General features: G+C 41.4%; 1 protein-coding gene across 1 annotated transcript in view; it reads right to left on the bottom strand.

Moving 5' to 3' along the window:
- Window positions 1–3,006: 3,006 nt before the first annotated feature.
- The window catches only part of LOC149088022 (high affinity nerve growth factor receptor-like), a 144,717-nt gene continuing 134,632 nt past the window's right edge, over window positions 3,007–13,091 (bottom strand). Inside the window, exons 9-14 of the mRNA XM_089252728.1 lie at window positions 12,498–12,610; window positions 12,119–12,398; window positions 10,936–11,242; window positions 4,905–5,145; window positions 4,657–4,815; window positions 3,007–3,399 (exon numbers count right to left, since the gene is read on the bottom strand). Coding sequence (XP_089108854.1) covers window positions 3,214–3,399; window positions 4,657–4,815; window positions 4,905–5,145; window positions 10,936–11,242; window positions 12,119–12,398; window positions 12,498–12,610 — 1,286 coding nt within the window. The 3' untranslated portion in view covers window positions 3,007–3,213. The remainder of the gene's footprint in view (window positions 3,400–4,656; window positions 4,816–4,904; window positions 5,146–10,935; window positions 11,243–12,118; window positions 12,399–12,497; window positions 12,611–13,091) is intronic.

The raw sequence follows: 13,091 nt of genomic DNA, 5'->3' as shown, positions 1-13,091 counted from the left end.
ATTTCTTTCATTATGTCTAGAATAATTTCTTTCATTATGTCTAGAATAATTTCTTTCATTATGTCTAGAATAATTTCTTTCATTATTTCTGGATTTGCTTCTTTCATCGATTCTGGATTTGCTTCTTTCATCGATTCTGGATTTGCTTCTTTCATCGATTCTGGATTTGCTTCTTTCATTGATTCTGGAATTGTTTCTTTCATAATGCTAAAATTATCTTTCGTAAATTCTGGAATTATCTTTCATTTATTCTTGAACTTTCATCAATGCTGAAATCATCTATTTCATTAATTTTTGAATCATCTCAATTATCAATTCTGTATTTACATCTTTCATTAATTTTTGAATTATCTCAATTATCAGTTCTGTATTTACATCTTTCATTAATTTTGGAATCATAGCTTTTTCATCAATGCTAAAATTATCTGTTGTATTAATTTCGGAACTATCTCATTGATGCTGAAATTATTTCTGTACTTTATTCTTTTAAACTCTTTCAAACTCTTATGGATGTCATTCCAAAATAACGGAGATCGCGCCGCCAGTCACACAACGCGTCACATGATCTCCCAACGAATGATGCACTGCCAAGGCGGATTGATTGATTGATTGATGACCGCTCACGCCCAGAGCTGTTGTGCAAGACAACTTCCTCTCTTCACCTCCTGGAAAGCTGGGTCGTGTCGGAGAGTATCTTCAGCTCTCCAAGGCGGAGACAACTGACGTCGTACTCCCTACAGTAATATAAGCTCGATGCCTGAGAGAGAAATTCTGCGACAAACATAAAACATATCAACTAGTGTTATAGAGCATAAAATTCACACCGGTGTGCAGCAAGAAAACAAAAAAAATATATAACATCGCACAATATTTTTCATTCCCATGCTGTACATACCGGTTTTAACTCAACGGCCAATTTTACTTCCAGAAATGCAACAGTGAGTTTTGTGTTTATTTGATAAGTGGCAGCAGCTCATCTGTTTTTCGAATTGTATGTATTAGATTTTATATTTGAAAATCAAGTCCGAATGTTAGGAAATTTTCATACAAATTATTTTTTTTTGCGGGTTGGCAAATAATTGCTCCCATTAATGCCAGTCCACTAAATTGTTCGCAAGATTCCACTGGACCGCAAGTATTAAATGGTTGAAGAACACTGATCTAGTCCGCCGATCAGTTTCTCGAACCTGGAGCCATCGTCGACGTCGATACTACAAGAAAACTGAATGTGAACTAGAACAGTGTTCTTCAACAGCTGGTCTGCGTACCGATGCGTCAGTGGGAATTTCCTGCCAGTTTGCTTAAAATTTGGCACAATCTATGTAACCGTTAAGTAATTTCATATTTAAAAATTAAAATGCTGTCTTCAAATTTATTTGTATTTCGGTTTTTTCCAGTTTGATTATTTTTCAAATTATTTTCACGAATTATTTATATTTGGCCAAGACACTTGAAGTTATCACTCAAATGTATTTGTCTTCATCTGGCCCGTAAGATATTCCTTGAATTCTTCCTGTCCGGTCCACAAATTATTTTGTTTCAAATGTTTTTGCCGACCGCAAATTTTCTTTTGTTTCCACCGGTCCGCAAACGTAAGAGTGAAGAATACTGTTCTAGATTGTTGAGAGGGTCTGTCGTCACACAACATTTTGCTCAAGAATGTGAGGATTGAGTTTTGGTTGGGTTATCCCGCGGGGGGGGGGGGCGCTGTCCTGGGGTTCCTTGGGTGTTGAGTTTCCCTTCCTCCCTTCAGGCAACTCTTTGTTCTTTCAGAAACATCCATCCACCTGGGAATGCTTTGATATGTCATCTGAGCGATGTGAAGCCGGGTGTGTCTGATCCTTCAATATTTAATGTTGTATTTTTGCGTTAGAATGCCATCTCCCGTTTGTGTCATCGCCAACAACCAATCTTTTCGCCGAATTTTTGTCCAATTCCACTGAGAAGTACTGTAACAAACCACTCTATAGCCCGAACTTGACACTCCTCTCCCCTCCCAAAATATAAATTAACTAGCTATAATACCCGACGCTGCACGGGGTTTCTTCAATTACTGAGACGATTGAAAAAGTGACAAACCACATTATAAAGGAATATAAACACGCAATACTGGCATCATTAAAGGAGTGATAAAAAATTGTCTCAACGCATTGCTAGGGAACCAAGGTAACCAAAGTAAACATTCCGAAAGTGATTGTTGAGGCTCAGAAACCATTGTTGCCCGATAGTTTTTTGCGCATTTCGGGAATTTGCCCAGCTTTGACGAACTTTTAAAGTAGCCTATAGTTCAAGTCCAGCCCCGTTTGGTATACATGCAAAATTTGGGGACGATCGATCTAAAGATGCAGATTTGTATAGAGCGCGAGCGCGCGCACACGCACTCACACACTCATAGGAAATCAATTTTATATATATATAGTAAGATAAATATATTGAACATGCTCTTTTCAGGTCCAAGGCATTGCATTTACTTCTACCTGGTACGCACATTTTATCATTGAGAATTCTTGTCACTTCTCATTAACTTGTTAAAGAGAGAGTTTTTAACACTCAGATATTTTTCTCAAGTGAACTCGTCCACACACACAAGTTTTGGCTACTTTTTTTCTACCCATCCTTTTGTGGAACTTGGACCTGTGTTTCTAGTTCCCACCTCTGGCGAGAGCTTTCATCTTCATCCCCGCCGTTTACAGAAGCCTCAGAAAAACATACTCATACTCTCTATCTGAGCCATCTTCGGCTGTCTTTGGACATTAGAGGGTCAAATGAAAAACCCTCATACCCTTATAACCCGTCATGGCAGCAGGAACAACAAAAATGGGACCTAGGTAGAACCACTATCGTAGAAAAATGCTCCAACCAAAACCAGCCACTTTGAAAAGAAAATGCAGGTGTTCAGACAATTAATACAGATGATAATTAGAGTATATCCATATGAAAATTATTTTTTTACATATCCATTTCGTACAGAGTCCGAGAACACACCAGAAACTAAGACAAAATATAATAATACTCATACATATATTTCGTTTTATATATATTACTTTTTGTTTTCGATTTTTCATGATGAGAAATGATGCGTTACATTTTACAACACACTTTACAATGACGGACGTAAAAGCTCCAAGATTCTTTCCATAAAGGAAAACCCCCGATGAAAAACAATGGAAATTCCATGAATTTTACGGTTCATGTTTTCAAGCCCATATAATGTTACTCGATGACTTCCATATATTCTGGATACTTGTTACACAGCTGATTCAGTTGCTTGTAGATAGCCTTCATGGTTATGCGTTCGTGCGGGCGGATCTGCCAGCAACCCAACATCAACTGGTACATTTCTTCCGGACAATGTTCCGGCCGCAATAGCAATTTACCCGAAGTTACTTTCTGGATGACCTGCGTTTGAAGACAACGCATAAATGAAAAACAATGAAATTCATGGATCATAGAAATTTCATACACATACACTAAACTGCAATGAAATAACAGTCAATAATAGCGGTATTGGAATCACAAATAAAGTACAGCCTCTCTTTCGCGGAAACCAGCGGAACGAAAAAATTGGTCCGTTAAAGTGGGGAGGACCGTTTATCAGAAGGTTTGAAATTCGTACTTTTATTACACAAGGGGAATTATTATTTGGCCGTAAAAGAGAGGTGACCGCATCTGAAAGGTGACCGTTGAGAGGGGTTTCACTGTATATAGCCAATTGTGTGCTATTCACAAATTCACATAAGTCTTTCTTATTAGTATAACAGTTAGAGTTCATGATCTAGATCTCTACACCAGGAGTTCTTAGGCCCCTCCTCCCACTCCCCGAAATGTTTCAAAAGATTTCAAGTGGTCCTTGGGCTTGAAGGGGAAAAAAATGAACTTATTTTATTTTTTATTACATTATTACATACTAAATATTATTCTGTGTAAAGGTGACTTTCATCCTATTGTCAGGAAGGGTCCATGGACTAACACAAAAGGTGAATAGCCCTCGATTCGGACCAATTCGATCGCGGCAGAATAATATGTATCGGATGCGAAGGGTTCGAGAACCAAAACCCATGAAAGTAAAATTTCTTGATGCATGCCATCAATGTCTTGCCTAGGACACAGGTCAAAGAGTAAGGATCATGCTGATAACTTCAAAATATATCACGCTAAAGGTGGTCTAAAAATATTGCGGCAACCCTATGAGCCGAAAGATTTCGCATGCTAGGGTGGTACTCTGCAAGGTCAGGGTGATTCAATAATAGCTTGTGTGCTTTCTCTTAAGCTAGGGCCACACTCACATCCAGCCTGGTCCAATAGCCATTCACAAATATTTGCTTCCAATGTTTGCTTTATACTGCTACATAGACAGGCTAGACACTTGCCCATCCTGGCACAATGTCGCTTGGAGAATATTCACTCCCAGAACACTCTCCAAGAACATTAATACGCCACCGCGTGTTTTGACTGTTGGCGTTCTCCAACCAATGTGTGGCCGAACTAAGATCTTAGAAGGAAGGCGACTCCTTTGACTTAGGTTGGGGTTGGAAGATCCTGGTCTCTCTCTTCGACCAATATCTGCATCACGGTAAGTACAGTAGTAGGTATTCCCAATTCAGTGGCATTTCAGTGCATGAAGAAGATTAAAATTTTTCTAGTAATCAAACTTACCTCTAGATTCGACAATTCATACCAAGGCTGTTTCCCGAAAGTAAATATTTCCCATAACACGACACCGAAACTCCATATATCAGATTCCGTAGTGAATTTCCTGTATAGTATGCTTTCTGGTGGCATCCACCTGATAGGCAGCATTGTATGACGACCTACCTGCAATGCAACGTCGAAATAACATGTTTATAACTAACATGATGAATAGCTCATTACCACATTGAATAATGAAATATACGAAATCATACCCTGTAGTAATCCGTGCTGTAAACATCTCTAGACATCCCGAAGTCTCCGATTTTGACTACAAGTTGGTCACCAACCAGGCAGTTTCTTGTCGCCAGGTCCCTGTGCACGAAGTGCTGACTAGCGAGGTACTGCATACCAGCAGCTATTTGGAGCGATACGTTCAACAGCTCCTGCACCGTGAGCGGGAGATTCTTCTTCGAGTCGAAATCATCTTTGCCTAATATCTCTGGAGCTCTGTCCCTGATAATAAAAAGCAAAATTCGTTACCGGTAGTCATTTACTATCGAATGACTGGTGCTGACGACAAATTTTATGCATAAGACATTTCCAACGCTTCATTCCAGAATTTCAACGGGGATGCCCCGATGTCATCCAGTTCTGTTTTGTCCGTTCCGTCCCCTTCCCCACTTTATATCGTTTCATCTTACCTTCAAGAACGACAGTGGTCTTCATCGCCCCATAACCTGTCATACAAGGCTCGGGCTCTGTCCTTTTCGGGATATCAATTCTTTACCCGTGTGGGTTGGGAGGAAAATAAGCGGTTAAAATCAGTTACTAGGATGTTGAACGCTTATTTTTCCTCGCAACCTGGAGAGGATGGTCCCATCCTGTCCCATAGGATGGAACGTTTCGTGATATGGCAGGTCAGTTTCTTACGGGTCCCTATATAGTATAGTATAAAAATGAAATGGAATCCATCCCGGTCCCTCAAGAGGGAGCTCTGCCATTCCCCCCCCCCCAGGTGCGGATCCAGGACGATGTAACGGGAGAAGTGGATTGTGTAGGTGTATCGGATGATCTCCTACAAGTTCGTTTGACTTTCCCTTATTTTACGGGACAAACAAATTTTTCCATTTTATTTTGATCTTGGGAGAGGCGGTGATCTCCCATTCCCCGCCCATGGATCCGCGACCCGAGTGGAAGCAGACGTTTTTAACTACGAATTGAGCGGAGGCAGACATCTTCAGCAGCGAATGAAGCCGAATATGTCTTCAGATTCGAAGGGAGCAAAGGTAGACATTTCAGCTGCCAACTAAGTGGAGGCAGACGTCTTCAGATTCGAATAAAGGGAAGGTAGACATCTTTAGCTGTGAATGGAGAGAAGGTAGGCATCCTCCGTGGTGAACGAAGCCTAGGCAGATATCTTTAGCTGTGAATAAAGCGGAGGAAGACGTTTTCAAATTCGAATGGAGCGGAGGCAGGCATCTTCTTTGGCGAATGATGATAGTAATTTTGTAACCTTGAATATTTGTATGAGCTCATGGTGATATTTGTACCCAATACTACCTTCATAGTAATGTTTATGTGCATTCCCAATAGTATAAAAAAGGGGAATTTTTGTAAAGTAAATAATGTATGCATGTAATTCAAATGTGAATGCCCAGCACTGTCAACGGAGGCTCTGCTTGATTGTTCCCGTCGCAATGCGGGCTCTGTGTGTATTCTGTGTGTGTTTATATTGCATGTTCTGTAAGGGGAAGGGTGAGCAGAACTGCTCAGCGCTGTGGACGGAGGCTTTGTTTCTTCGTTTCCCGTCACAGTCGAGGCGCTGTATATATGTAATTTGTATGCATTGTGTATTTAGGCCATTCTCAAATCTCTCCCACTTCAACATGCCAGCTTCTTTTTCTTCTTTCTTGCCCACAAGTCTTTTCCACATTTCTTTCGAAATCCGAGGCTGTGGTCTCCGGTCCTTATGTGCCACTGGGTGCACGTGCAATTTTTCTCCCTAGACATTGGATTCAGTCACCCATTTTTGTCAAATGGCTTATATGTTGCATTGAGTTGATGGCTGTCTTCATGGGGAGAACGACGCGAGTAATTCGAAACTTGCGAGCACGGGACAAGAGGAGCAACTACTATAAAGCTTTGCTAACTTTTCCGACACAACTCTGCCTCTTTTGAGGTAACGGAAGTAAGGTGCTTTGCATCAGTCCGGGGCTGTAAGCGGATCTATCTATCTATCTTCGGCGAATGAAGCCGAGGCAGATATCTTCAGCTGTTAATGAAGCCGAGGCAGGCATCTTCAGTTGCGAAAGGATTGAAGCAGATTTCTTCAGCCGCGAATGAGCTGAGACAGATATATTCAGCTACGAATAGATATCGGTCCAGTGTGTTACCAGCCTTTTTGTGTGGACGGAGAAGAACAGACAAATTTTCTCCATATTATTCTACTCTTCCGAGGGACAATCGCCCCCGCGCTTGCATCCCCCCACCCGTGTGGAATCCATGATGGTCTTGAATGTTTTTAAAATTGAGAGCACTGATCCATCAGATGCAGAACGCCAATGGGTAAATTCTTGAATATGGTATAGAGGCAGGCCAAAAGGCCTTGTAAGTGTGAAATTAGGTACACACTGAGCACTCTCAGTGCTTTGCAGAAAGGCTAAAAAATACCTTAATATAAAGTTCGTGTATGAACTTCTCGCTTCTTCGGCGTGAAGTGGTTGCGAGAGGAGGCAAAAGAAAGAAGAGAACTGAAGAAAAAAGGACCTTTTTCATCTAATTGAGGATGAAACGGCACCAGACGATGGACCGGGAAATGACGGAACGGTACCTAGTCTCTCATTTCAAAACTATTTTTCTTCTATGTACGAAAATAACATCATTTTTCAAGATAATAGGGTATGACGATGGAAGTAATTAATGGCCATCGATGATCAATGGCGTTGAGCGATTTGATACTATGCCAAAAAAAAAATTTTTTTTTTCTTCGAGGACTCATGTTTGTTTTAAAATAGTTTCCTCTGTAAAGCATAATCATGAGCAACAACTGATCAGATTGCGGCCATCGTCAACGGGAGAATAGATAGATAGATAGAACCGCTCACAACCCCGGACTGATGCAAAGCACCTTACTTCCGTTACCTCAAAAGAGGCAGAGTTGTGTCGGAAAAGTTAGCAGATTTATAGTGGTGGCTCCCCTTGCCCCGTGCTCGCAAGTATCAAATCACTCGCGTCGTTCTCCCCATGAAGACAGCCACCAACTCGATGCAACGTACAAGACATTTAACTGAAATGGACAGCTGAACCAAATTTGATTATGGTCTAAATACATAATGTATGCAAAAAAATATATACATACAGTCAACGGGAGAGGTTTCTCTGGCGAAAGGGCCGTCGAACATCTACCGATGATGTCAAACAGTAAAATTCGGATGAATATCGATGATAGAGTTCTTTACCCCGAGAAACTCCCCTTGACAGTGAGTTTCTGAAGAACTGTATGGTGTGGTGCCACACTGTTAATGTGTGGACACTTACCGAGAGGATGAAACATACAATTTTCATCAGAGGACTTGTGTGTCTATGGAATCAGTTCAGAATGAGCTTCAGGGATTGTGGGTGGGGGGAGAATAAGAGGTCGTATAGAGCATTCTGGGACGGCAAACAGATTGTGTAGTCTCGGTAGAATGTTGGCATCGTCGAACTACGGTTTACGCAAATTTCGCCTCCGACATTTCGCCCCTGACACGTTTTGTTACTCCGTCGCCAGCCCTGATCGTGTGAGTGGCGAAATGAGTGATAGAGTTACCAAGTAAGTGACTGTATGAATGACCGAGTGAATGAGTTACAAAGTAAATGATTATATGAGTGAGTGAGTGGCTGAGTGACCATATAGGTGACCAAATCAATGAGTGATTAATCGTGCGAGTAACCAACTGAAGAAGAGATGAGTAACCGCATGAGTGGGCAAATGAATGAATGACCAGATGAGTGGGTGCGTGACCATATGAGTGAGTGACAGTATGTGACCACATGAGAGAATAAGTGAGTGTAGCCACTCATACGGTCACTTCCTTGGTCACGCATACGGTCACTGACATAGTCACTCACTTACTCACTTCGCCACTCATGCGGCCACTCACACACTCACTTGGTCATTCACTCACCCATAGGTCATTCACTTGATCACTCATACAGTCACTCACTCACATGGTCACTCGCCCAATCATTGGTAATCCACACAGTCAGTCACTTACTTGATCACTCACACATTCCGGGCAGGGGAAATTTCAGGGGTGAAATGTCGGGAGGCGAAATTTCTGGATCCCTCGAACTGCATTACGTGTTCGACGTCGGTTTGCATGCTCTCCTCAAGACTGACGCTAAACTTCGGCATTATAATTCTAGCTAGGTAATTTACAGGTCCTGCATATTTGGAGTGACGTTGAAAGGTGGTTTTTCATCTATATATAGAATTAAGACCGATTACTCCGAGGAAAAGGCCAACAAGACCCAAAAGAATCTCTCAAGAACATTTCTTTGCCATGATTTATTCAGGCGCGAAGATGTAAATTTGTTTTCGGGGCAATTTTTCGAGTGGTATGTCCCAGATTACTACTGCTTAAGCCGTACATTCAACTCGTACACGTTCCTCTGTGGAATTTCTAACGAATCGGTACATGCCGGAACGTATGTTGTGAGTGTACGAGTGACCCTAACATATTTATGTTGTCAGAGTTGTGATTGTTTTGTGTTCTGCCATCTGGGGTCTTGGATATTTTGAAGTGAAGATAGCAAATCCTTTGCCATGATTTACCATGTCCGAGACTGTAAGATCTGTTCTAAAAATTAGCATTTACTACGACGATATCCCGTCATGCTCAAAAAGATTGTTATATTATTCCCGTCTCTCTGTTTTTGTCCCTGCTGCTCAGTCTGAATTGTTTCAATTTCATAAAGAGACACGGAAGTCTTCTGCGACACAAATTATGTATGTTTCATTTCCTTCGAATAGTTTCCATCATATCATGGCACGAAATCTCGCCGTTCCTCAGCAAAAGTCCGAAATCTTGTCACTCCACGAAGTAGTAGACCAGTTTTTGGCGAATTCACGAATCGCCTAGACTTGGCCACCTTGTGCAGCTGCACATTCCTAAATACGGCCACGAATGCACAGGTTTGGTATGAAGCAAGCATTTTTTGTTGACGAGACTTGAAGTCTAGATGTTAACGTCTTAAAATAATTATTGGTATTATGAAAATGAAAATTCTAACCGGTACGATTATTATACTAAAATTCAGCGTTTCTCGACCTATAGTCCGCAGGCAGACTTGATAAAATTACCATATGAGTTCAAATGACGTTACACCTTGATACTTAGGCTCACCATGCATCATCAAGGAGAATGCAGGAAATTGCGGTAATAAATACAGGATGTCACTAAATTTTGCCGAAAATTTAAATTTATTGCTTTAAATGCAATTTGCTAATTCCTACTACAAAGTTGCTAAAAGGTGTGGAGATAAAAGGCTGCTACAAATTGCAATTAAGAAAAATGTACAGTATTCCACGGAAAAAAAAAATATTCAAATGATCTGATAAACATATTTCACTAAGAAAATTACGATAAACTAGGATCTTAAATTTATTAATCTGTAAAATACGTTGATATAAAAAAACTGCCAAAAGTAGCCACAATCACTGATCGTAATTAAAATTGCTGAAAAAACGGTGTAGAAAACATTAAACCCGACCAATACGGGAGATTAATATTTGTAGTTTGTGCCATAATTATCATTTATTGACATGCCATTAGGCATATAATTTATAATATGAAAATACTGTGTATGCGCGCGCACGCGTTTGTGTAGGTTTTTTTTGTTACGATTTCAATAATTATTATAAATTCAAATGAGTATCGTTGAAAAAACGGGGCAAATAAAAAAAATCAGAGCAACGAAAATTACACGTATGCCCCGTAATACGGGACACAGGTGGTCGTTTTCAAAAAAGTTGAGAAACTGCTACAACTGATGAATATATGTAGGTGTGTGTAATATAAGTGCAATTTGGAATTTTGATTATAGTAATATAAGAGATAAACACTTTAGCATCTCACTACTTCTAATATAAACAAGTAAACATGCCACCCATCTCAATCATATCCATTATAATGACGAAATAACCGCACAGGTGCCTCGTCAGAACTCCAACGAGTAATGGTGCTTGTCAAAAATTGCTAATGGACCTTAACGCAGAGGAAGAGAGAGAGAGAGAGAGAGAAAATAGAGAGCGTTGTATACCGGAGATAATTGTTGAGATCACCATGAGCCATGTATTCAAACAGCATCATGAGAGCCTCGCCATCTGTGGAAACGCCGTAGAACTTGACGATGTTCTCGTGCTGGAGATTTGCCAGCAGCTCGGCCTCTCGATCGAAATCCATTCGAGCGTCCTCGAACTGGCAGTCCTTGAGAGTCTTGACGGCTACTAGAGTGGTCGGTTCTTCAGGTGTCAGGTAATCGACGGTTCCCAGGTAGACTCTACCGAACGCTCCTTCTCCGAGAAGTTGCACGAAACTGATTTTCTCTCGGGCGACGTGTCTTATCTCTGCAAAAATTATAAACGTGACGTCAATGGACGAAATTATTAAAAAAATATATTGGAAATCGACACTTCTCAGAAGATATGTATATGTGATGCCACTCTCAGCTATTCATACGAATGTTATGAATATCTTTCTGTTGCGAAGGTGAATCGGTGGAAAGAAAATTCAACTGCCTCTGCGGGAAATCGAACCCGCGTCCTCTCAAATGGCGGATGAGAACGCTAGACCACTACGCTACAAAAACAACGAACATCTCTTCTTAGGGCTGAACCGTAGGTGTGTGTGTGTGCGCGCTTGTATATTGTGTCCGCTCTTGTATAATAAATAGTCTTCTTCCTGACACCGACTCGTTCGCACCTTTCTCTTTAACAAGAGCTAGCGTGCGCGGAACAGGACCATACATGGACAGTCAGACCTAATTCAACCAACAGCTCTGAATTACTGACACTGCCGCCAGATGGCGGCCATATACACAGATAAAGTCACTTTGAGGAGGAGTGACAGTAATTGGACAGTCAGACCTAACTCTGCCGACTGATGGCGAATCTGTAAGATGACGACAGATAATCAGATAATCAGACGTAACTCAGCCAACAGCTCTCAATTACTGACACTGCCGCCAGATGGCGACTGTATTTGTGCATAAAGTAGCCATCTGGTGGCAGTGTCAGTAATTGAAAGCTGTTGGCTGAATTAGGTCTGATTGTCCCGTGTACAGTCCCGTTTGCCTTTGTAGGTGTAGTGACCCAGCACGCTCATCTGGCATGTGGGAAGACGTACGATCGATTCCCCCGCAGCAGCATTTGAATTTTCTTTTCATGAATTCATCTTCGCATCAGCCAGGATGTTTAAAAATCTCCATTTCTCACTATACCAACCGGCTGAATTGTCTTTCTCGCCATCTTTGGTATAGTTAGGGTTCTCGACCATTTTCGCCGGATTCAGCGGGATGCCCTCGCTGAAGAATCTTCTGCGTTTCCTGTTGTCGTTGGTCGTCGTCCCGGGGCAGAACAACCAGCAGAAACTCGACGGCAACATCCACATCTTCTCGTCGGCACCGTCCGGAGAAGAGCGGATTCTCCGCCAACGAACGAAACACAACAAACAGGCCATCACCAAGACGGAAAACAGGATGCCTCCGAACAGCAACGAGTAGAACTGCCAATTAGACGTGAAAAGAGGTAATCATGAATGTAGTATTGGAGACAATGGAATCACATTATTCGAAATAAAATCTTTGTATTAGCATTTGTTTACCATCACGGTCTCTGTCGATTGCGAACCAGCACCAGCCACTTTGGAGACGGTAGATCCTGGTGGCATCGGGTGTCCTTGTGGCACGTACGTTGGATGAGCCATCGGGACTGGATCTTTTAGAGAAATGAAACTCATCACTGTATTTCATTACTACTCTTGCAGAGATTCGATCTACATGGTGTCCCATAATTTGTAAATAGTTACAAAATTCATAAAAATTGAAGGAATTAGTATATTTGAATGCAGTTTGCGGAAAAGTTATTCCCACGAAAGGGGGTGGGGCACAAGAAAAAAAATTCAGTTCAAATTTTTGGCAGCAGAATTTTGTACCGCACGAAAAAATTAGGATTGAAGCTTTCTTCAATCTCTTCTGTGTCTGGGAACGTTCTTAAGTCTCTTCCGGCGATTTATTGGCTGAGGTAAAACTCTGCTTGCTTTATCTACCAATGTCAACATCACAATGAAAACCTTATGTAAGCGTCAGTAACAGGAATACACATTCAGGATTTATGTCAGTGATTCCCAACGTGGGCGTTAACGCCCCATTGTGGGGATGGAATGTTCCACGGGAGCGGTAGAAGATACGGGTATAAC

The sequence above is a fragment of the Pholcus phalangioides genome, unplaced genomic scaffold (assembly GCF_987345545.1).
Source record: "Pholcus phalangioides strain wild (caught in Gottingen) unplaced genomic scaffold, Ppha-v1.0 ptg000003l_1, whole genome shotgun sequence".
In the NCBI taxonomy this organism is placed as follows: Eukaryota; Metazoa; Arthropoda; class Arachnida; order Araneae; family Pholcidae; genus Pholcus; species Pholcus phalangioides.
Note: the sequence above shows the minus strand (reverse complement) of the source record. Positions and strands in the feature narration are given on the sequence as shown.